At 39.7% G+C, this 25,968-nt stretch overlaps 1 protein-coding gene across 5 annotated transcripts in view; it reads right to left on the bottom strand.

The window, feature by feature from the left end:
• fam172a (family with sequence similarity 172 member A) overlaps positions 1 to 25,968 on the bottom strand; it is a 288,454-nt gene that overhangs the window by 140,709 nt on the left and 121,777 nt on the right. For all 5 annotated transcript variants that reach the window (XM_049470775.1, XM_049470778.1, XM_007243895.3 and 2 more), the window contains one exon: positions 8,230 to 8,349. In XM_049470775.1, the coding sequence (XP_049326732.1) occupies positions 8,230 to 8,349 (120 nt within the window). The remainder of the gene's footprint in view (positions 1 to 8,229; positions 8,350 to 25,968) is intronic.

The raw sequence follows: 25,968 nt of genomic DNA, 5'->3' as shown, positions 1-25,968 counted from the left end.
TGATATAAGCTGTGTTAAGGCCATTTTAGGCCATGTTCAGGTTGGTTTAGGCTGTGTTAAGTTGATTTAAGCTGTGTTAAGACAGTGTTTAGGTCATGTTTAGGCCTTGTTTAGGTTAGTTTAGGCTGTTTTAGGTAAATTTAGGCCATGTTTAGGCTGTCTCATCACATCCTGTTTATCTTCTTACTAGTAGAATGTGAGGAAACAGTACATGTGAATAAGATTCCTAGCTAAAACCCCTTTAGGTAAAACGGATCCTTAAATCTGATTTTTTTTTCTCTTTTTTTTTTCATGAAAACGTGTGTGTGTGTGTACCGAGCATGTCTCAAACGCATACACACTGACTGATGCTCTTCCTGTATAGGCAGGGCTCTGGGCACCCACACAGTGGAGCACTGGGATGCAGATGTATGGTTATATAAGTTGTTATATAAGGCGCCGCTGTCCTCCCCGATATCCAGGCCCTTTTTTCTCACTCAGAGCCGGGAAAGGTTACGCGGGGTTGTGCTCCGCTTCGACGGGCGCTGCAGTCACCCCACTGCTACAGAGGAAGATGAAAGACAGGAACAAGAGAGAGCTCTGTAGCAAATAGAGAGGGGGATGGAGGAGGGAGATAGACAGAGCTGCTAGGCTAAAAGGCTAAGAGGTGGAGACCCCTGTGGAGAGACTAAGTTGGAGAAGGAGGTCAAGTAGCAGAAGTCTGATCCAGGTCATGGTGTTTTATTGGAAAATATAATAACTATGGAGAAATATAGCTATATTCATGTCCCAGGAGTTATGTTATACTGAAGCTTGAATTCTCTACTGAATTTTAAAGGTGTGTCTATTTTAGAAATAAAAAATATATCAGATACTACACATGTAAACTGAGAAGTTTTCTAATGTGGTGTTTAGGCTGTGTTAAGGTCGTGTGTAGGTTAATTTAGGCTGTGTTCAGGTTTGTTTAGGCTTGGTCCAGGATGATTTAAGCGGTGCTCAGGCAGAGTTTAAACCATGCTTAGGTTGATTAAGGCTGGTTTAGGCCCTGTTTAGATTAAGTTAGGCTGTGTTTAGGCTGATTTAGGCCGTGTTTAGGTTGGTTTAGGGCCTGTTTAGGACGCATTTAGGCCACATGTAGGTTTTTAGGCTGTGTTAGGTTAGGTTAGACCATTTGTGTTTATGTTGGTCTAGGCCATGTTTAATCCATGTTTATGTTGGTTTAAGCCGTGTGTAGGTCGTGTTTAGTCTGTGTTTAGGCTGGTTTAGGCCGTGTTTAGCCTGTGGTAATGCAGTGTTCTGGTTGATCTAGACTGTGTTTAGGCCAAGTTTAGGTAATTTCAGGCTGTGTTCAGGCTGTGTTTAGGCTGTGTTTAAGATGTATTTAGGCAGTGTGTAGGTTTTAAGGCTGTGTTTAGGTTAGGTTAGGCCATGTTTAGTCTATGTTTAGGTTGGTTTGGGCTGAGTTTGGTTGATCTAGACCGTGTTTAGGCTATGTTTAGGTTAGTTTAAGCTGGGTTAAGGCCATGCTTAGGTTGGTTTAGGCCATGTTTAGGCTGTGTTTAACATGTATTTAGGCAGTGTGTAGGTTTTAATGCTGTGTTTACGTTGATTTAGGCTGCGTGTAGGTTAGGTTAGGCCAAGTATAGGCTGTGTTTCGGTTGGTTTAGGTTGCATTTAGGTTAGTTTAGTTTATGTTGGTTTAGGTATTTAGGTACTGGTTTAGTACTGCAATTTGATGATCAACTCAACACTCAATCAAAACGTTCAGTTCTTATTAACAAGATATCACCTCTCAACCTCCCTCTGAGCTAAACTTCTCAACCAAACTTCTTCTTTAACAGACAGAGTGTGTTGACAGACAGACAGAGTGCTGTACAGGAGGAATCTTCACATTCTGCTAGCATACCACAGAGTGAGAAGAAAAGCTAGAGGAGTACAGGCAGTATTTGAATACTGAAATGGCTGGAGTGGAGGAGAGATAGCCAGTGTGAAAAAAAAGAGGAGGAAAAGTCAGCGCTCCCTGCCTTCTCTCTCTCTCTCTCTCTCTCTCTCTCTCTCAGGCCTTTAGCTGTGCTTTGATCTATCTATAATTAGGCCTTACAGTCTATGATGTGCTCAAAAATCAAATCGGAGTAATACAGCACAGCGTAGCCGAGTGAAAAAAGAGGGAGGAAAAGAGAGAGAGAGAGAGAGAGATAGAGAGAGGCAGGCAGAGAGAGGAGAAATTAATCGGCCGGCGTTTGATGTGCTTGATCAGAAACATGTTTATTAACTGCAAAACGCGGGCAGTAATTAACCCGCAGACAGCTTGTTTTCGGAGGCACCGTTCATGTGTCAAACGGTCCATCCCGACTAAAGCCGCCGCACTCCTCCACCTCTCCCTCTCCTCCCCTCACTCTTCCTCTCCTCTTTTACCCTCTCCATTCCCCTCAGACCACTTTTCTCATCAATTAGCTAGCGTGAGTTTTTTTTTTCCCTTTCTGCTCGTTTCTCTAAACCATTATAAATCTTTAGGCCGTGTTAAGGTTTTATTTAAACTGTCTTCAGGTCATGTTTAGGAAACCTTTAGGCTGTGTTTACGCAGCACTTAGGTTGTGTTTTTTAGGGCACCTTTATGCCGGGCAGGTATGGACACATGTTTAGGCCATGTTTAGGCAGACTTAAGGCTGTGTTTAGGTAGTCTATAGGTCAGGTCTTTTAGGCCAGGCTGGTACGGGCACATCTTTAGGCTGTGTTTAGGCTGAGTTTAGGCAGTCTTTAGGCCATGTTTAGTCAGTGTTAGACCACTTTTAGGCCAGCAAGCTACAGACGCATATTTAGGCCATGCTTAGGCAGCATTTAGGGTGCCTTTAGGCCATGTTTAAGCAGTCTTTAGGCTGTGTTTAGATAGTCTTAAGGTCATGTTTAGGCTGCCTTTAGGCAGTGTTTAGAAAGTATTTAGGCTGTGTTGATGCCATCCTTAGATTGTGTGTAGGCAGTGTTAGGCTACCTTTAGGCCAGGCTGGTATGGACGCATCTTTAGGCTGTGTTTAGGCAGCATTTTGGTCATCTTTATGCTGTGTTTAGGCAGCATTTTGGTCATCTTTATGCTGTGTTTAGGCTGTGTATATTACATAGTTAAAATATTTTATTATAATCGTCTATTTTTATTTTTTAGCATTTTGCCCTATTGCCAAAAATACTGTTATAGCAAAAATACTATACATAATATATTGTGATTATATTTAAGGACCACATCGGCCACCCCAATTAGGCCCATCGCAACAATTATTTTAACATAACAGCAATGTGGTTTATGAAGTATGCTGTATTAGCTTAATTTATTTATGATATCATAAATAAAAGTGACATTTCAGTGCATCATTATGCTGCTACTATATTATTTTATCAGTAATATAAAATGATCTTAAAATGGTTAAATTTTTTTATCAAAGTTAGTTCTGGGACAATATATCATGCATATATCATTAATGTAACAGGCCTAGCTGAGAACAAATCATCAGCTACACAGCCAAGGTAGAAGACCAAGTGTGTGTGTGTGTGTGTGTGTGTGTGTGTGTGTGTGTGTGTGTGTGTGTGTTCAGAGGGCGAGAGATTGAGCTTTCAGGCTCAGTTGACTTCAGCACTCTTTCAAAGGTCAAAGGTCAGTGGTGTTGTCCTGAGAGGTTGAGGTTTTGGAATGGAGGATGAGGCCATGATGTCAGAGGTGACACCAACAAACACACACACACACACAGACACACACAGACACACACAGACACACATATATATTACACCACAGGCTGAGAATTTTCACAAGGGATAAGAATCTCATGCCACAAGAAGGAACTAGAATAGTACAAACACACACACAAACACACACACACACACACACACAAACACACACACAAACACACACATGCTAAAAGGAAACAAATGATATAAAATGATAAATTTACAGTGAAATGCCAAAAGTTATGGAACACAGCACTGACCTATGGAATATGCATGTGGAGCAAATGTCCATGCAATTTCGACCAGAGTCGCTTGTCTGCTTGAACTGACAAATCTAGCCAGAATCCACTAGTTATGATTATTTCCACCAACTGCGCTGTCCACTGAGGGTGGTAATGACTTCTAAGATGTATTCCTGGTAGTTGAGAAGATTAAGGTAGATTGTTAATCGCCCAACACCCTGACCACACTAAGTGCTCTTGATCTTGTTGCTGAATGCAATCAAATTCTTACAGCAATGCTATATCTTCACTAGACAGCAGATAGTAGATATTGTGGCCAAAGCAGGATGAACTAGTTTAATTTCCTTGGTTTTGAAGGAAGCGCCAAATAAAAAGGAGTCGTTAAAATTTCTGATACCAGTACTGATACAATACAGTACTTTTATTTTTTATATACTTTTTTTAAAATTGTTCCCAAAAAAATACAAAAAAAAAAAAAATCTTATACATGAGTAATCTTATTCTCATACTGTCACCAAGAGAGACATCTTTTTGGGTCTTGTTTGTGGCACTTTATTAAGAAGAAAAAAATCACTGCTTGTGCTTAAACTACAAATATGTTTCATGCAAAGTATTAAAAAAGTGGCTGTACCTTTTTTCAGTACTTTTTTTTTCTACCTTTTTAAACTTGGTAGTACCGAGAAATACCCAGCTCTAAGCAGGAGTTCCAATATTTTTGAGTACATAGTAATGAAATACTGAATAAATCTAGTATTTTCTGATACTGATTCTGATTTTTGCGGTTTGAGGCATTAAAAGAAAGTGTGTGTTGCATTAACTGAAGCTTTTTTTGAAGCAAAAGCATCCCCATGCAAAGTGTGGGGTAACACTTTATAATAACTTTTGTTAATATACCATTAACTAATGATTAATAACTGTTATTTTTCACATATAAAAAAATTAAAAATGTTGCAAATATATTTGAAAATACTAATAAACACACTGGCAACATGAACCGCAATTGCAATTAATAAACATTTGTCAAATTTGTATAAAATTCGTATTAACTAGTGATTTATTAATGTTGAAATTCTGATGAGCTAATGATTTGTTAACATTTCTAAATATGAATATCCATGCTGATAAATAAGTGTTATGTGTAAACATTTGTTAATATTTATATTCTGATGAACTAATGCTTTGTTCACATCTACTGATCAATAGTTAAAAATATATTAATGAAAGTTATAAGAGAAACCTTTTACAAAGGCCACAGAATTAGCTTGTTAGAGCTAATTGTGAGTGTGTTCACATTTATCACTATTATTCAATTAGATTTAAACTTTATAATTGCCTGTTAATGTCTAAGGGAAGGTTAGAAACTGATCTCTTTCAAATAATATAAAATATGTATTTTTTTGGTACATAAACCCACAGAAACCTTGTATACGGATCTCACGGAGAATACAAAACACTAGAAAAAGCAAGAAAGATGTAGGATAGGATGCGGGCCCTTCAAGCTCACGTCTGAGTGGTCTCTGGAGAGCGCCGTCCGCAGTCTGGCCAGTGAGAGCCAGTCCCTGCCACCACACGCCTTGAATATTAACACTCATATTCAAATGACTAAACAAAGGCCCTCCCGGCATGTGTAAGACACACCCGACACACACCCCTGGAGTTATCAGAGGGAGGCAAGCCCACCGCCGCCTGCTAACCGCTAACACACATCCCCCACTTCAAAAAGCAGACAGGAGGGACGGCTTAGCAGATCTGGGTTCAGAGACAAAGTGTGGTTGTGTGTGTGTGTGCATAAGTCTGTTATTGTTGTGAATATAGAGAAAGTGAAGGTGTGTGTGTACATGTGTGTGTGTTAAAGAGATCAAATACAGCTGTCTTAGCTGTTAGCACACCTAGCCTAGCAGCTACAGCTCCAGCTGCAGCTTAGCTTAGCTCATGGACCTTCATAAAGTCCATATGACCCATCATAGACCACACACACACACACACACACACACACTTAAACCAACTTTAAGGTATTCTATTATCGTTATAAAGACTAACAGTAAAAAAATAAACATTTATGTACAATGAATTTTGGGTACCCCTGTAATTATGATAAATATGATAAATTACTGTAGATATACTATGTTCAAAAGTATGTGGATATTCCATCCAAAGTATTGAACTGAGTGATAAGCTGGTCTCTAAAAGATGAAAAAGTTAAATATATAACATCATATTTAACGTGTTTAGCAAGATAAGACTATTATTTCATAGTCATTATGAGTCATCAGAAGAAATCTTTCTTATCACAAAATTAAGAATTAGAGTCATAAGACTGTAATCTGTAGATACAACTGTAGACTTTCACAAACAGAATTCTAATGACGATAACACCTTTCAAACTGTTAAGCTTGGGGGCGGATGTATCATATCGTTTTTGAGCTTCGAGTGTTGCATTCAAATGCATACCAAAAAATTCTGAAAGCAACTGTTGGTCAATTCAGAAGGATAATAATACTTAAACCTACATCAACCTTCTCAGTGGACTACCTCAAGAGGTGCAAAGTGCCATGGAAGTACCATAGAGGTCCTTATATACCTCTGATTTAAACTAATCTTCCAAAAGCAAGGCAAGTCCCCAAAATGTTCCTCAGAACATCTCAAATGTTTCCAAACAAAATTATATTTTATTTATTTGTAATTTAAATTTTACCTATCCACTAGCAAAAGAAAAAATATCTTCCACACTGCTGAGGCCAGGTGTGTGTTTGTAGGCATGTGTATCCATATTATTATGTTTTTTTTTCTTTCACAATCATCAACTCCATTAAAGTAACTGATGCCTACAAAGCAGAAGAAGGCTATAAGGATATGGCAAAGTGTTTTCCGCTTAACATTTTCTCTATTAGGAAATAACTGGAATAGTAAAGGTCTGAAATTTTAAAAACGGTAGTAAAAAATGGAAACATCTGCATTAATATGACTTTAATACATATCAGGAGTCATCAAAAGAAACCTTCCTATTCCACAAAATATCAAATTAGTGTCAGACTTAATAGAATGTCATGAAAAAAACACCTTTCCAACTGTTAAGCTTGGGGGTGAATGCATCATTTTTAAGCTTGTTTTGCAGCCAGTGACCTAAGAAACAGTTTGTTGGTAGTCAGAAAAGACTGGATTCAATTTAAATTCAACAGCAAATTCTGGAGAAAATCCTCACAGCATCCTAAAAAAAACAAGTTGGTCTTAATAGAAGGATAATAATTATAAGCAAACATGCCATGGAGGCCATTACATACCCTTGTTCTAAACTAATCTTCAAAGAGCAAGGCGGTCCCCAGACTGTCAGAACACATCATATATTTCCAAACAAAACTAGATTTTATTTTTTCGCACTTTATTCAAATTTCTCTACTATTTTCTAATCCACTAGCCAAAAGCTAGCTTCCCCACCACTGAGGCCAAGAGTGTGTTTGTAGGCATGTGTGTCCACATTTTTTTTTTGCGAAAACACAAGAAAAACACTCACCAATGCCATTAAAGTAACTGACACCAATGAAGCAAAAGAAGGCTTTAAGAAGATGGGAAAAAAAATCCACTAGCAATTTCCTCATCTCCTCTTTTAAAAAATAACAGAAATGGTGGCAGTCTGAAATACAAAAATCTGAACAGGGCTCCTGCCCGAATTGCTGAATTTTCAAAGCGATGGTTATAAAATCATACATCTGCATAAATGTGACTTTCATACATATCAGGATTCATCAGAAAAAGAAAAAAAAAATCCTCTCCACAAAATAGATAACAGAGGCATAAGACTGAAATCTGTAGAAAGAACAGACTTAATAGAATGTCATGGACAGAACAACTTTCCAGCTGTTAAGCTTGGGGGTGAATGCATCATTTATGAGCTGGTTTTGCAGCCAGTGACCTAAGAAACAGTTTGTTGGTAGTCAGAAAAAAATGGATTCAATTTAAATTCAACAGCAAATTATGGACAAAATCGTCACAGAAACTTAAAAAAAAAAAAAAAGTTTTCCTTAACAGAAAGATAATGATTATAAGCAAACGTGCCATGGAGGCCCTTACATACCCCTGATCTAAACTAATCTTCAAGAATGTCAGAACATATCAATTGTTTCCCAACAAAACTAGATTTTACTTATTTGTACTTTATTCAAATTTCTCTCTCACTTTCTCACCCACTAGCAAACAGCTATCTTCCCCACGGCTGAGGCTAAGTGTGTGTTTGTAGACACGTTCTTCCATATTATTATGGCTCTTTTCTTGTGAAAAACACAAGATAAACACTCACCAACTCCACGAAAGACAGGCCGCCATAGCTGTGAGCGACAACAAAGACTTTCTTGGCTTGCGATTTGAAAATGAAGTGGTCCCACACGTGGAGAGTGTGGTCCTCCGGTGTGCTATTTTCCTGCAGAGAAAGAGACATAAACACACACACACACAAAAAGAACTGTGAGAGAACTGAGATAACACACACACTCATACACATACACACACACTCTAAGAGACACACACACAGTTTGCTCCAACACGTTGCAGCACATCCTCCCCAGATCAATGAGTCTTGCATATTGCAAATGCCCCAAATGTAAAAACCGATAGCTCCCGTGACGTCAGGTTTAAATCTTAATTTGTACCCGGCTAAGCGATCGATGTGGCCTTGATACAAGCGGTAAGCACATAATCGGCCAACACGGGGGGAAGGTCACAACACCGGAGCGCAGACAGAACACTCGTAATTAACACGGGCCTGAGGTGATGAGAGAGAGAGAGAGACAGAGAGACAGAGAGAGAGAGAAAGGGCATTCATTCAGTAGAGCTTCTGCCATCGATCCGTGGGTTTGTTTGGAGAAGCTGTAGATTGGTGTGAGGTGTGTGTGTGGGCCAGCATTTGAAAATTGGTGTAAAAGTATCGAGAAGTGAGTTTAATGAAATACTGCATTGAATAATCCTGCAGGCTGATGAGGAGTGTGATGCTTACAGAGCGCAGAGCTGAACTATGTTTTTATCAGATACTGCAGATTTTATACAAACAATCTCCACTACTCTACTACTTATAATATACAATCACATATAAGCAAGTAACAAGTTATGAAATACTGATATGCAATTACACTACTGCCATAAATGTAACATAATGTGGACTTCTTATATGTAATTTATATGTAATTACACGATTGTAGCAAGATGTAGGACTCCGATACAAGAATGAACACATGTAACAAGTTTTTGAATTGTAGAAAAATGTAAGAAGCTTTGGAATTAATTTGTGTAAGAAATTACACAAATTTAACAAGTTTGGAATTCCGGTAAGTAATTACACAAATATAACAAGTTTGGAATTCTGGCAAGTAATTGCACAAATGTAACAGGTTTGGAACTCTGGTATGTAATTACACAAATTTAACAAGTTTGGAATTCCGGTAAGTAATTGCACAAATGTAACAAGTTAGGAACTCTGGTATGTACTTATACAAATGTAACAAGTTTGGAATTCTGTAAGTAATCGCACAAATGTAACAAGTTTGGAATTCTGTAAGTAATCGCACAAATGTAACAAGTTTGGAATTCGGTAAGTAATCGCACAAATGTAACAAGTTATGAATTCTGGTAAGTAATCGCACAAATGTAACAAGTTTGGAATTCTGTAAGTAATTGCACAAGCAATCATGTAATTGCATGATTACAAGATGTTGGATTCCGAAGTTCCGAAGTTGTGAATTAAAAGTAACACAATGTCAAATTCAACTTTAAAATGACATGAATGCAAGTGGAATTCTGAAATGCAAGTTCACCAATCTACAACTGTGGAATTCTGATATCGTTGCTGATTTTTGTAAATTTTTAGTTTACTACATAATTTAAAATAAAAAACTCTTCTTTACTGTGCCAAAATTTCTTGATGAACGGACCAATAGGAATACTTTAAAATTACCTTTAATAAACTCTTTTTACATCGACTTCCATTGAAAGTTATGCAGGTTTTTTCTCTCTCCTGTAAAGTTGGTGTTTTGGAGATACTTGTTTTTCATTGGACAGTGTTGATATCTAAATGCACAAATGTAATAAGCTGTGAATTCCGATAGGTAGTAAGTTCTGAAATATGGATAATTGAGGAGTTCCAATATTTAAGTAATAGAAGTAATAGAATTCTGATATGCAGTTACAGAAATGTAAGATGCTGTGGTGTTTCGATGAGCAGTTACACAAATGTAACAAGTTCTGAAACTTCTGAAAATACGCAATTTCAACAAGTTGTAGAATTCTGATAAAGCGTCAGAATCAAGTCAAAATTCTCGTATTGTGACAGTAGTGTGTTTAGGACCCTCCCACCCCAAGGTGACCCCTGTCTCTGTTGTTGATGACCTGGCCTGGTGTCTATCAACTCAGCCTCTCTTGCATCAGCGCTTATGCAGAGATTGAGCTTCTGGAACAGCTTAATAACTGAATTAGAAGTGAAGCTGCTGACATACAGCCAGAGATTTCCTGCCACTCCTCACCACAGCACACACACACACACACACACACACACTCCTGTAAATATGAAGCATTACAAACAGCAGAGGGGTGTGGCAGCTAACGAGTGATGCAACTGAGAGAAAGCAGACTCCGCCTCAGACACTTCAGAGCATCCTAGTGACATATCCAGTGACATCAAAGACCTCTGAATAACTCCCTCAGTTATTCAAACACACACACACACACACACACACACAAACACTTTCTTTCTCTTTATATACAATATATAGACAAAAGTATTGGGACACCTGCTCATTCATTGTTTCTTCCCAAAATCAAAGGTATTTAATATAATACCCTAATTCTTTCTTTCTGTGTCCTCTCTCTCTTTCTCTCTTAAAACTCTTTCTTTTTCTAAATTTTACAAAGTTCTGCTTCCATTTTTTCCTTTTTCCTTCTCATCACTCTCTTTCTACCTTCCAACAATTGTGACCATTCTCACCATCTGTACTTTCTTTTACTCTATTCTCTCCATTTTCCTTTCGGTTTTCAACTTTTGCAGCAAATTCTCTCTCTCTCTCTCTCTCTCTCTCTCTCTCTCCCTCTCTTTTATTAGTCAATATTTCTCACTTCTTTTTGAGCCCATTTCTATCTCGTTCTCTCTGTATCTCTCTTTATCTCTCTTTGACTACCTCTCTCTCTTTCGTTCTCTCTTTATACCTATCTCTCTCCTCTGCCTCTCTCTCTTTCTTCTTCTTTCTCTCTGCATCCATCTATACCTCTCTGCATCCCTCTCTAACTTCTTTTTGAGCCCACCACTGTGTCCCTCTCTCATTCTCTCTGTAGCTCTCTCTTTATCTCTACCTCTCGTATTCTTTCTGTGTACCTTTCAGTTTTCTCTTTACCTCTCTTTCCTTCTCACTTTACACCTCTCTCTCTTCTGTCTCTTTCTTCTTCTCTCTTTACACTTGCACTTCACATAGTTCACTTCTTTCTCTTCTTCTCTCTCTCTCTCTCTCTCTCTCTCTATTCCATCTTGTTTCTCTGAGTGTGTGGCTCTCATCAGCAGGCCCCACAAGAGGTCTGTAGATATGAGGGGACTGACCACTCTGCTAGCATGTGACTATAGTGTGTGTGTGTGTGTTTATGTGTGTTTATGTGTGTGAAATGAATAAGACCGCTCCTCTGCGACACACTGGCAACACCAGGTAACATCCCCCTACCTTATCACCCAAACACAGAGTCCAACACCTGGCCCAAACACACACACACACACACACACACACACACACTATCCTGCATGTGATTGACTAGCTGCTCTGATAGAGGCCACACTTATCACTACAGCATTTGCATATTGTGTAATTATTTCCTGGGGTTAATTAGCTCCGCTAAACAGGCTGCCCTCCGAGACCACCTCCCAGTGACAGATTCACCTGTCTGTCTGTCTGCCTGCCTCTCTCTCTCTCACTCTGAGTCTCTTTCTCTCTCCTTGCTGCACTCTCTGTACATTCAATCTCTACCGTTTTCTCTTTTTATCGCTTTCTCTTTCCTTTGCTCTCTCCCAGGTCTGCTACAACTTCAAAAGCTCTCTCTCTCTCTCTCTCTCTCTCTTTATCCTACTCTTTTCTCATCAGTGCCCACCCTTGTCTTTTTATTACGTTATATTTTTTATACTACTTCCTTACTCCCTTTTTTCTCTTTCCAGCTTTTGTGGCTCTCTTTTTCTCTTCATAATTTGTTTCATTATTCATTTTTTCTAATTTCTTTCTTTGCCCATCTCTTGTCTCTACTACTGTAAACAGATCACCACTGGTTACATTGTTATTGTTGCTAATAACTGTATTATTACACATTAAGGACATGCAGTAACAGTGTAACGACTGAAGCATTAGTACTAGGTATGTATATACAGTAAGGTTATATAGATCATGTTTACTAGTATGTACCATGTATAAAAAACATCTATAGACCAACTCTTTTCGTTCTATCTTACTACTCTCTCACCTCATTTTTCAGTGCCTACCTTTCTTTTAATTCTACCTCTCTCCCAACCTTATCGATGGTGCTATATTCTCATTCCATTCTCTCTTTTTCCCTCTCTTTACTTTTCCTCTACCCCCTGCTCTTCTTTTCCTCTCTTTTCAACTTTTGCAACACTCTTCCTGCATACTCTCCCTTTTTTATATGTTTCTTATAATTAATTCTTTCTTTATCATTTATATGAAGAAACATTGCCAGTGCTTACATTGTCATTGTCGATAATAACTGTATAATTACACATAAACAACAATGTGATAACAGTGTAACTAATGATGCAATAGTACAGTTTATGTATATATGTGCGTATAAAGATTGTGCACTATGTACTATTTATTAAAAAAACTGCTGTTGTAATAACTGCTACTTACAAACTTGAGTAAATGCATGACAGCTCAACTTGCACTCAACGCTCTTATTAAATACTCTTCCTTTTTTCTATCTCCTCTCTTTGTTCTATCCCTTCTCTCTCCCTTAATACCTTTCTGTCTCTCTTTCTTTTTCTTATTTGAAGACCTGTTTATTGTTCCACTACATTGTAGAATCATAGTATAAACAGAGTTAACAGGACACAATCAGAACATAATTGCTGAGAAATTATTGTTCAATAGAAGTAATACAGTATATATGCTTTTTAAAACAGATCTCATCTGTTTACACTCAGGATGTATTTTGTCACAACATAAACAGAACAGTAGATCCAGATACTAGTCAGATACAAAACACATATTAATATCATATGTAACAAACAGGTGTGGACAGGGTCATAGGGTATTTATAGAGTATATACAGCAAACAATAACTCCACTTACTCTACTTAATGTACAGCTATAACAGTAAGAAATATAGACACATATAGAAACAGAGGGACAGAAAGGAAGATAAGCTTTAAGATAGCAAGATTCTCCCACTTTTCCAAAACTGTGACAGTCGTTTGCCTCCTGTCTGCAGTCAGCGGAGAAATGTCACCAGCCACACGGATCTGCCACGCAATCACTGTCGCTCATTCACTTCAGTCTTACAGCTGACAGCATTCAAATAAAGATAGTATACCGTATACAGTACAGTAATGGTACACACCAGCAGACTCATGCTAAAGCTAAAACACAAACTGCAAGTGGGTGTCAGTGTACAAACAGCCTGCTGATCCAGCATGAGGCGGAAAACTATACTAGAAGCTGAAGGAACCCATGAAAAGAACACAAGGCCCCCACAATGTTGTGGGGACAGAGGAGTAAATACAGGATGGAAGAATAGCAGGATGTCTCAGGATGAGTGAGATTTGCGTAGGTGACTGTTCAGACTGTACTACACCATGACTAAAAAACTCAAATACCCATAATTCATATTCAAAACTCTATAGGTGCACCCTAATATCACACATTAAAAATATTAACTACTTTTTGGGCATCACCTATGTAGCATAGCATTAAAATGTTAAGATATCCAAGAAACATACCAGAAACCAGTTGTTTTTTGAGTAATTTCCATCAAATGTCAAAAAAATTGGCAATTTTTTTTCTTACTGTCCGCTAAGAATATTCTGCAATATTGTAAAAAGAGTTTACTTTATGGCCTTAGTTTGTGAATTTGAACTCCGGTACACACACTAAAGACTCCAATTCCCAGCATGCACTAACACCAGACCTTCCGGACTCTGCTGATCACTCGGCAGGCTTCTGATTGCCCACACCTGGTCCTGTTTGTATAAATACCCACCTGTTCTGTTCTGTTCCTCATCGTCCGGTATTGAATCTAGTTTCTAGCTGATCTACCTAGAGTTTCTTTTGTTTATTGCTCTTTTGTTACTGACTCTTTTCTGTATTTTTGACTACTCTTGTGCCTTACCCTTTTTTACTGATTGTTTAGCGCTGCGAACCTTATTTTTTTTTGTTATTAGACTTCTCTTTATGCCTAGCCCTTTACCGTTTGGATTTATTGTGTATGACCCTTTCCCTGCTCACCCTTTGCCTGGTATGCTGTTTAACATTGCTGCCATTTTGATTCTGACCCTGCCTGTCTCTGACTACCCCTGTAAGTCTAGCCCCTTTTTTTTTTTAATAAACTGTGTGATTGATATCTGCGGGCGTTTGTCGTGTGTTTGGCCAGCGTGACAGCTTTATTATCAGCAGCCAAAGTCAGAGAGAGCACTGCTGGATATACTTTCTCTGGGTGGGGTCAGTTAAATTTAGGAGAATATAAATTCACTTTGATGGTTGTTTTAAACATTCCAATTACTGGATAAACTGGATAAAATATAATAAGCTCATATAAGCTCAATGAAGGCAGTCTGAGACACTTGATCTGGGATCTGCCACTTGTCTATACTGTTCTCTGATTCTGTTTGTAAATTTGACAACATTGCAGTGAATTTTAGCCTCTTTATATCTATTAAACGGAAGAGAATTGAACCACCGCATCCAAGATTTCTACAGTCACCAGTCCCACAAGTTATCTTGATGAAAGTAAAGAGCACCATCTACCCATCCTGGGAGAGAAAGCAAAATTGTGCAAAGCAATGGAAGCTGCCTGTACTCTGCACTAATTGCCTACTAGCAGAGACAACAAAACATTCACGCATTCGAAATAACCTTGAGGTAAACTTTCTAGAGTAGAGTTGCTGCAGGGCAGGCATGCTCGCAGCTACTCATTCCGTCTTTGCTAATTACAGCTGCTTTCACAGAGCTTAGGTCAGGCTACAGTAAGCCAGAAATGCTAGCACTCATTCACACTAATTGTAAATTGAGGCAGGCTAAATCTGAGCAGGCTTGCCAACTTCTTTCTGCAGCAGCACCACAAGTCTCCAGACCGTTACACCTTTAGAGAGAACATTTCTACTTGACTGAAATGACTATGAAATGATAGCCCTCCCTTAATGGACCACAGGCTCTGGGTAAACACTGCTTTCACACACCTGGAACCCTGGCTTTGAATAATTTGAATAACAAACTATCAACAGGGAACAGGCCTCATGTTCCTTTTGGTAAACGATTAAGTATTAAAAAAATCCATAATTACACCTTCATTTGCTCGATATCGCTATCAAAACCCTTTAATTTCTTCCAATGTGGACACATGCATGCTAACACTGCATGCTTACACACACAAACACTGCACAGTTTGATAGTAAGGAATAAAAGACAAGGGGGAAACTCTATATCCACGGTTTTGAATGTCAGCAGTGTTCAGGAACGCTTTGCGCCGCTTGATAAAGCTGGAGCGGAGTTTGCTGGTGGCGCGTGGACTTCCTGATAGCACGGAAAAACTAGCTGCCTCAGGCTGGCTAAATAACTACTGGCACTCGCTTCCTGTAGATCTGTTCTTCACACCTGGCCAGTCACGGACAAGGTGCCCCTTCAGAGACAAGAGGGACAAATGAAAGAACCCTGGTATCGCTCACAGGAGGAGATCAAGGAACAACCCAAAGAAAAAGAGCTCACTAGCTCGAAAACTGTAAGACTTTAACTACTGGCAAGCCCACTGGAAGTCAGGCAGGCAAGATGACAGTTGAGGCCGGCGGAGCGGATGCGGCCAGAATAATAATGTCCTTAGCGCCCGCAAAAAGAGAAGAAGCAGAAAAAAGGAAGTGGAAACGAGAAAAAACTGTACTTGGTGCCGTCAAAGATATCCTGAAGCTCTGGAAGTCTCTGGACAGAAGCCTGTGCTGTAAGTCACTGTACAGAGGCCGCACTGAGGCCTGACTTTGCCTCCGCAGAGCCGGTTTTCGACGAAATTTGGAAGCGCATTGTTTCAAATCAATAACTCATTAACAACGTACAAAAGGACTTGTGCCTGGCTTGCAGGGGGTTCCTTGTTAAAAGACACCTCTCGGCTGCATATGGCCAGAAAGGTCATCTTCGTCACATCTCAGCCTGCCTCGCACCGAGCCTGTGATTGTCAGATTAAATTACTCCTCGGGTTTAATTGACGCGGGGCGAGGTACGCGGGCGGCCGCTCGGGCGAGGGCTTCGGAGGAAAGGCCTGCTGTGAGGGGCCTTGCTTCGGGTCCTCGCAGCAGATTGGATATGTTTAAGGTTGACCTGACAGGAAGATTGGGAGCAGACATCAGAGCCGGGCCGCAGCCAGCAGGCCTCGCCCCCGCAACGGGTGCAATGCACGGCTTCAGAAACTGAGAAGATTCGGATGACGAAGAGGAGAAGCGTGCTGCTCACATGCAGAAATTACAGTGGAGAGAGAGTCGAATGCACAATTGTGGAATAGTATTTAAAGCATTTACAGTTGCAGACAGACAATGTGATTCAAAAGTTCAAAACCGAATCAAATAAATATGTTTATAAAATAACACTAGTGTTATGCTACTGCTCTAAATCTTTCACTATAAGAAGTTTCACAATAATTAGCATGAAGCAAGGGGGGGGGGGGGTGGGGGGGTACTATAGCACTTTTTCCAAGTCTGATACTGAAACACTGATATCAGTCAGATACCTGAAACACTGACATGTAGGAACGGATGAACACACGTAAGATTGAGCAAATGTAAAATGTAGACTTAGATGTGTGTGGTTAAACACATGTATGCTTGAACACAGGTAAAATTAAACAAATGTACCATTGAACAACTAGGGTTGAACAAATGTAGGCTTGAACACATGCAGGTTTAGAAACATGTAGGCTTGAACGCATGTTGGATTAAACACAGGTATGTTTGAATAATTGCAGTCTTGGAAAAAAATGTAGGCTTGGAATGTAGATCTGAACACATGCAGACTTGAACAAATGTTGGATTGAACACAGGTAGTCTTGAGCACATGTAGGTTTGAACAAATGTAGGGTTGAGCAACTGTAGGCTTGAACACAGGTTGGACTGAACACAGGTATGATTGAACACAGGCATGAGTGAACACGTAGGTTTGAACAAATGAAGGATTGAACACCTGTACTGTTGAACACAGGTTGGATTGAACACAGGTTGGATTGAACACATTTTGGATTGAACCCATGTTGGATTGAACATATTGAATTGAACACATTTTGGATTGAACACATGTAGGTTATGTTTGAACACATGTAGGCTTAACTTTACGTTAATTTAACAAACTATAATAAATTCTGTTGTTTAACAAAACTGATTTCCTGACTTTGAGAAACAACGAATGACCTGGCGTTCTAATCCTTTTGCACGTAGAGTGTTTTAACAGCTAAAACTACATTAAATATGATTTATTATGTAATACAATATCTACAAGCTTTTGAGCTGTGCTCTTCACCAGTGTCAAATGCCCTTTCTTACATATCAACTAAACGCAAATCGATAATTTCACACACGCTCAGACGTTAAGCAAACAAGCCCAGACACCTACGCAGAAGCGGGACACGCGAGGGTTAACCAGGTGAGTGCCCCCGGACCTCAGCTATTGACCCCCTGCTTTGGCGGTGTCATAAGTTCATCCCTTTAATTAAGGCGAGTCCAGTCACCACGCATGTCCTTGCAATGAAGGGTCAGGCGGCGGGTCTCGCAGGCCAAAGTTCAGGCACACTCAGGGCCTCCAGAAAGTGTCCTGGATCGGTGTGAACAGAGACAGCGTGAAGGTGATACAACGGCAAGGCTGAATACATATCGCCTGCTCCTGACAGCTCCACCCAGAGCAGGTCTTATCTGGAAGACGTGCGGGTTAGTCATGTACGAGCCGAGCATGGGGAAACAGAACATCTCCAAAACACGGATTCTGCGGGTCCCGGGAGGAATAGGCAAGGAGGAGAGAGAGAAGGAGAAAAAAAAAAAAAAAAAAACGAGGGATAAATAATGGATGGCGTTCCTGAGGAGACGGAGGCGGCCTTTGGGTACACGGTGTGTGAACACCAGCCACTACCCCGGCCTGCATGTCACCTTGAACTGGAACTGACTCCAAATCAACACTCCACCATCGACTTACTCTGCCACTAGGACTGTGCTGGAGGATTTCCAACTAATGGAAAAAGCTGGGCTTTAAAAACCCTTGAAAGATGCGGTGATGTGTCAGGTATGATGACAGACGGGTAGGTTTACAAAAAAAAAAAAAAAAAAAAAGAAAGCTATAAAGGGTCTAAATACTGTTTTTTTTTTTTTTTTTTTTTTTTTTTTTAGGTTTACACAGTTATTAATAGATCTAAATTCACTTATGCACACATTTTGTCAAAAAAAAAAAAATAGTAGCCCCCAGAAGAAGGTCTCAGACTACAGCATGGGCTGGTCTCAGGCCCTGATGCAGCAAAGCAAGCCCAAATAATGATACTCCCTTAATTCATCATACTTTACGGATGGGATGATGATTGCATGGGGATGTGAAGACTCTTTTTATGTCAAGCTATAGTGCAACAATAGTTCAATCTTAGGAATAGATCAATCTGTCCACAAAAAAGAGTACCATTGTGGAGTATCAATATGTGCTACTGTATTTTGCAAATTTTAGGCATTAAGTAATGTTCTTTTAGTAAGGTGATATCTTGCCATGTACAACAGTTGTTCAGGGTTTTAAGGACTGCAGGCTCATTAACACAGATGTATTTCTGTCACTCAGGGTCACTTTTTGAGTCTTCCATAAGCTCCAATTATAGATTGTTTGCTTTAGTGTTGACTGGTAGACGTCTGGTTAAAGTCTGGAAATTACTTTGTTAACCTTTTCAGCTTCATGTAAATAATGTAAAAAAGTTTTCAATTTTAAGTTTCTCCAGCAACGAGACTGGAGCAGTATTAGCATTTCCCGCTAACCACAGCACTAGCTCTTTCGCCATTCAGAGGTGAGTATATTGGACTGTAGCCTTCATGTTTATCATGTTAAAAAATGTGGGATGAACTGCTAGCTGATTGTGCCTTGGGTTACCAAAATACTCAGCATTACTCAGTGTAGCGTTGTCGGGCGGCGTTTATTAGCGCTAAGCGCTGCTAACCGCACTAAAATATTGGAAGTCTAAGCTCACTGTGAGTAAATGGAAGCCATTTACTCACTGAAATAGACGGATTTCAGAGAGAAATCTGTGTAGATTAACATCCAGCTTTTGTTTGACTTTGAAATAATTTTTTAAAGAATTATCCCAGTGGCGAGACCAGAAAATAGATGTAAACTAATAGTGTGCCTTATAATAAGGTGTGCTTTATAGTGCGAAAAAAAAAAAATGGTACATTCTCTGAAAGCTCTTTTTGACATAGCATGGCTCATACTTCTTGCACAGAGCAAGAAGTCAAATTGGCTCTAGTCCACACCTCAAACTAGCAAAACTTCAGGTGTGCTAACACTCAATTCTAATAGCAACTCATTGATATTCAAGGAAGAAAAGGGCTACCAGGAACAATAAATACATTTTTTGTTGTATACACCAATTAAAAGCAGCACTAGTCACTAAAGATAATCCAATATCATTCATCGTTCCATAGTACTCTGCCAAGGCTACCCACCATGTTTTATTCCTGTTGTTCTATTCAACATCTTCTAGCTACAGCTAGAAACTATTCAATATTAAGCAGGTGGTGTTAATGCGTTGGCTGATTCCTAGAAACCTTTTTTAGTATAATAAAGAATATATTAAAGAATATCACTTACAGTGTGATATAAATCATTCAATAATCCAGATCTGTTGTTCTAGAATCTTTAAACTCTTTAAAGACTTCACATCATTACTGATGCACTAATCCAATACTGACGCTTATTAAACAGCTTCATTATCTCCCATATGTGACTGATTCACATCTGATACCATTTCTTAGTCATGGCTGTTATAAAATAGAGCAATTATGTAAAACATCATGTGGAGTATCATAAATCTAGAAATATTTAAAACATCAGCACAATTCATGTATTAAAACATACTGATTAATAAAACAGAGAAAATGCAAGAAACATGGCATTTACAGTATACACCTTAATAATATATATTACCCACAACTGTCCAAACTGTCAATGTTATATAAAATTCATTTATAGACTTAAAGGTAGTTTGTTTCATTAATAAATCATAAAACATTAATTAACGTTAATATTATACTTCACTCATCAGTAATACTTATGATTTTATCATTGTGTAGAGATTTAAAATAAGTTTAAAACAGCAATGTGTGTAACAGAGATGTGTAACAAAAAGAACGATATGTATTTATAGCAGTGGTGTAAAAGTGAATATATATATGACCAGTAAAGTCTAAAGCTAAACACCCAACATTAAAACGAGTTAAATGAGTCCAGACTTGCTGCATAAGTCCAATGTACTGTATCAAAAAATAATAATTCATTTTCTGTTCTTTTGATTTTGAACCATAACACACACACACAGACACACACCTCCGAAATATTTCCCTCACTCTGACACAGAACAGGACAGGGAGCCGTAAATGCAAATAAGTGGCCTAACACAGATCACTGACCTTCTGCTGGAGAAATAAAACACTGTCTACATGATGTACAAAAAGAGAAACAGAGCGAAGCGCTGCACTCAAAGCGCTCAATAAACTCATGCCACCGCCGCAAGGATCTGACACTTAAAGTTCTGCAGGCACTTAAGAAATGAATAAACGAATGGCGGGGATGGAGCGAGAGAGGGAGAGAGAGAGAGAGAGAGAGAGGGAGAGAGAGAAAGAGCGAGAGAGAGAGAGAGAGAGAGAGAGAAAGAGAAGGCTGCTGGTGCTGCTGTTGCTGATGCCGCTCCAGTGCCTTAAACTAAGGCATAACTCTCTCTCTTTCTGTCTCTTTCTCTGTCGTTCTGTGTCTCTCGCTCTTTCTCGGAACAAAAAAGCAACAATAAGAAATCTAAGGGACGGGAAGAAAAAAAGTGGGAGAAAAAAATGATTCTAGTCATTTAGAAAAACAGCTCTTTTTCCCCTGGGGCTGGGGCCCTAAGCCTGTCCCGGTTAGGCCTGAATGAAATCTTTGGAAGCTTCTTAAGCCCTGAATGTGGGTTTTGTTCCTGCTATTCCTTCGCTTGGCTGACAGAAAATAGGTAACTGGATTAGGCCTCAAATTCAGAGTAAAGTGAACTCCCAAAAAACTTCTGTATGCCACCCCCACCTCTCTCTCTTTCTCTCTCTTTTTCTTTCCGTGCCTCTCTCGCCCTTCTTTCTTCCTCTCTCTCCCTCGTCCACCCGGCCTCTCCAGAGACACTAGACGTGGGCCGTTGGGGCTGTGATCTTTCAGAGTGCCGGGAGATTATGCAGGGGCACTATGAGCCCCCCGGGGAGGGGCCCGAAAAAGTAAGAGTGCTAAAGGCAGTTAAGGGCTCCTTAACGAGGGTAAGGAAGCGTATTAATCAACTCAACTCCGGCCGGGACGGGGCTAGCCGGGCTCGCCGGAGCGACGTGCAGGTGGTCCGGCGCTCGGCGGGAAGTCAAGGAGGGGAGGAGAGGGGGTTGAGCCCGGCACAATAGCGCCATAAAAGATTAAAAAGTCTCGGAGAATGAGAGTGGGTGCGGCCCCGCCCCCTACTCTAGGCCCTGAGAGGATGGGTGGAGAAGAGGGAAAAACACACATGCGAATTCGCAAATACAAACACACACACATGCACACGCCTCTGAGCTGAACCTTCACACAGAGAGACGGCCGAGTGCTTTCAGGTGAAACCAGGCTAATAGGTGCAACAACCTGCGGGATTCTAACATTCAACGTCTATATATAAGCTAATACGAACGAATGTCAGGGCTTTCCTGTTTCCTGCAGGGATGGCCGATAAAAATGACAGAATATATACAGCATATATACAGCTCTGGAAAAAAAAGTTTCAAAAATTCAAATAAAGATATTGTAATTTAGAGCATTTATTTGCAGAAAATGAGAAATGGCTGACATAACAAAAAAATCCAGAGGTTTCAGACCTCAAATAATGCAAAGAAAAGAAGTTTATATTAATAAAGTTTTAAGAGTTCAGAAATCAATATTTGGTGGAATAACAGTGATTTTTACACACAGTTTTAATGCATCTTGGCATGTTCTCCTCCACCAGTCTTACACACTGCTTTTGGATAACTTTATGCCACTCCTGGTTCAAAAATTCAAGCAGTTCAGCTTGGTTTGGTGGCTTGTGATCATCCATCTTCCTCTTGATTATATTCCAGAGAGTTTTCAATTTGGCACAATCAAAGAAACTATACTCCTATATCTAGGAGAAAAGAAACTTCACCAGATGACTTGTTGCAATGGTGACATCCTATTACAGTATCACTCCCCTGGAGTTTAGTGAACTGGAGTTCAGAACAACACATTTGTTCACTAATAATTGTAAAGGCAGGTTGCATGGCATGGTTCTTTACTGTGTACACTTGCAGCAATGTGACTAAATTAAACACCTTTATCTAATTATTAAGAAGTGTGCCAGAATGCTTTTGTTAATTTAGTGTATTTATTTCCATGTCCAATGAGAGCTAAAGAATTCTGCACTGATATGTGGGATATGTGTGTGGGGCCTACTGAATTGAATATAGATTTGATTATTGAGTCGTTTGTCTGTTGGCATGGACAATTCTAGCCAGATGTCACTGGTCACAATCATTACCGCCCACTGCGCTGTCCACTAAGAGTGGTAATGTCTTCTATGACATCTTCTCTCTGGTCTCACTCATGTTGCCTTGCGTAGAGCAAGCTTGTCTTTGTTTACTTTCTTGCACAAGATAACATAACTAACATAGGTATATACATAAAATATATAGGTATATCTATCATATAGGACGTTTCTAAGCCATCCTCTGAGGTAACACTTTATGACCAATTCAAGTATAAGAGAGTTAAAAGCAAGTTTGGCATAAATGTGGCATGAATGGCTTTTATTTCAATTATAATTTTTGGTTCCAACTTTGTATAAGCCTGTGTGGTGATGCACTGAATGTGGGTTGGGAACAAGTATAGGTATAGTCAAAGCTCAGTAAAGGCTCCTTAAGTACAAGAGAATACATGCAGTGTGTGTGTGTGTGTGTGTGTGTGTGTGTGTGTGTGTGAGAGAGCTATTCTCTTGGTCCAAATGGCTCAATTGATTATTAATGATACAACCCTTGCCGAATAATTGAAAACAGTAGAATAACTGAACTCAGAGCACAAAACAAAAAACGCCTGAAGGTAAAACACAATGAAAAAAACAACAGAATCTCTATTTAGCATACATTAAGTAGACCCACCTTAACATAGAACAGAGTTCCAAAATCACAACTTTTTTTTTTTTTAAATAACTCACAGCCTCTTGGGAAGACAGAGCATTATAAATACAGTATTATAAAGCATAGCAACTTTCAGGTGTTCAAGTGCACAAGTTTGTTGGCTAGCAGCTGACGATCTCTCATCAGGAGGGGCACTACCCACGGGTAACTTCTGAAAGCATTTAACTGTAAACGGCAAGTCATCGCTTTTATTAAAGGGCCCAATCGACTCCAGAGGACAATAAATCACCCAACACACCCTGAAACCTGAGTTTCCCTGAGTTTCCAAGTCTGAAAGTGTGTTTGCAAAGTGAATTTCACAAAATCTGACTGCAACCCCCTCTTGTAAAGGGAGAGCATTATAAATATTATAAACTTTAGAAACTTGAGCGTTCTGAAGTTTTTACACTGCTTCTTTCACTTTCATGCCTCCTGAAAGAATTCTGTGTTCAGGTTTGTTGTTTAAGGCATGTCTAGCAGTTAACGATCTCTCACCAGAAGGGACACTACCCAAAAAAAAAGAGTAACTTCTGCACTTTTAAGTGCACCTGTGGCAAATCCCAGTGTCTAATAGGACCACACCTACAGTATAACCATTTATGTACAGTATCAAAGTGTACCCACAACTCCAGACTCCAATAACTCACAGTTACTCACAGTCTCTTGTAAAAGGCAGAGCATTATAAATATTATAAACTACAGCAACTTTCTCTTGCATTCTTTAGTTTACACTGCTTATTTCACTTTTATGTCTCCTGAAGGAATTCCGTGTGGGCAAACATGTGTAAGACTGCTCCAGTCTCACATGTGCGGCCCACGGTTGCTCAGTTGATGTCCTTGTGCTGGTTCCCGGCATGTATAATGCAAAGCGTGCTGGAGAGGAGGTCCGGCCTAATGTGGTCAGAGTGAAGAATACTTCATGGCCCCCCTACAGAACTGAGGCGGTGGGGGGGGGGGGGCTTGGCTCTAACGATCTCACGCTGCTAGCATTACAAAGTGCAAAAGGTTCTGGGGACGAGATGGAAGAAGAAGGGAGACAGAAAGAGAGAGAAAGAGAGAGGGAGAGAGAAAGACAGAAAGAGAGATGCCTCATTATATGAATCCTAAACTATTCCAGCTGAAATATTTATCAAGACATTAATGCGGCTTCTTTCCTTCATCTCCTCTAAGGATGAGTCTTTCTCTTGTCCTTTCGTCTCTTTCATTCACTCACCAACTCCCTCCCTCTCTTCTTTCTCTCTCTTACTTTCTATCTCCCTCACCCGCTCTCCGCTGTGACCACAGCAGCGCATGAAGATGTCAGCAGGAGGAAGTTGAGCTCCTATCCATATTGACAGGGTGTTTTCCCTCATCGGCGGCGCTCCGCAGCAGAACGCGCTCTCAACACGTACAGCGGTGATGAAAACGGCTCGGAGAGATACACCGAAGTGAGAAAACGGCTGAAGCGCCGTGGAATCACGGAAGATTCACACCCGCTGATGGCCATTTCACAGAATTCCTTGTCTACGTCTTACTTGTCTACGTGCGAGTGGTAAAAAAGAAGTACGAAGCTGAAACTTTCCTCATGTTCCTGTGCGGGAAAAAAAAAATCTAGAAGTAACATACATTACCATAAAGATATATATGTAAAACTAAAGAAGCAGTGGTACAGTTAATGTTACACACTAAGGGCCCTACATTGTGTAAGGTGTGTTGTGATGATCATTGCTATCTTACAACATGTCAACAGTCAATTTTCATGCCTTGTGCCTGCACCGTTAAAATAGCGCAGAGTTTAGAGTTTAGAAATAAATGTAAACTGATGGGTGTGGTGGTCTGGAAGTGAGGTGTGTTCAGGTAAATGTCTTGTGTGTTTTTATCTTGACGGCGGAAAATACGGAAAAGGTACGCAACTGACTGATTAAAACCCTGACAACACTCAATAGTTAGACGCCCAAACCTTACAAATAAATGCCCATGATTAATCATGATATTTAGTAAACGCCTTTTGCACTTTTCGAGCTCTTATTAGGGGCCCTATGTCATTTCCAACATGATTTTTATTGCAGTCAGGACAGGGATGTGATGCAATCTGGCAGAAAAAAAAACTGATAAACTCTTGCTGTGTGGGCGAGCATTATCCTGCTGAACAATGCCGGTTGGAAACCTTGCCATTAGAGCCAAAACAAATGTGGCTGTAGGACGTCCTGCACATATTGCTGTCCCTTTTTTTTTTTACTACTAAGGAGAGTTGACTTTTATACACAATGGCTGCCCAGTTCATCACACCAGTAGTTTGGAAAGTGTGTCACTCCATAGCAAAGACAGGATTGAAGCGTTCATAATTGAAGCTCTGTAATCAATCCTGATATTTGTTGGATTCCAAACAGATCAGTAACTAAGTCACTAAAGATAATCCGGTTCAAATAGGGCTGGACGATA

The sequence above is a fragment of the Astyanax mexicanus genome, chromosome 22, assembly GCF_023375975.1.
Source record: "Astyanax mexicanus isolate ESR-SI-001 chromosome 22, AstMex3_surface, whole genome shotgun sequence".
Taxonomy (NCBI): Eukaryota; Metazoa; Chordata; class Actinopteri; order Characiformes; family Acestrorhamphidae; genus Astyanax; species Astyanax mexicanus.
The sequence above is the reverse complement of the archived record's forward strand: the minus strand, read 5'-3'. Positions and strand labels throughout refer to the sequence as shown.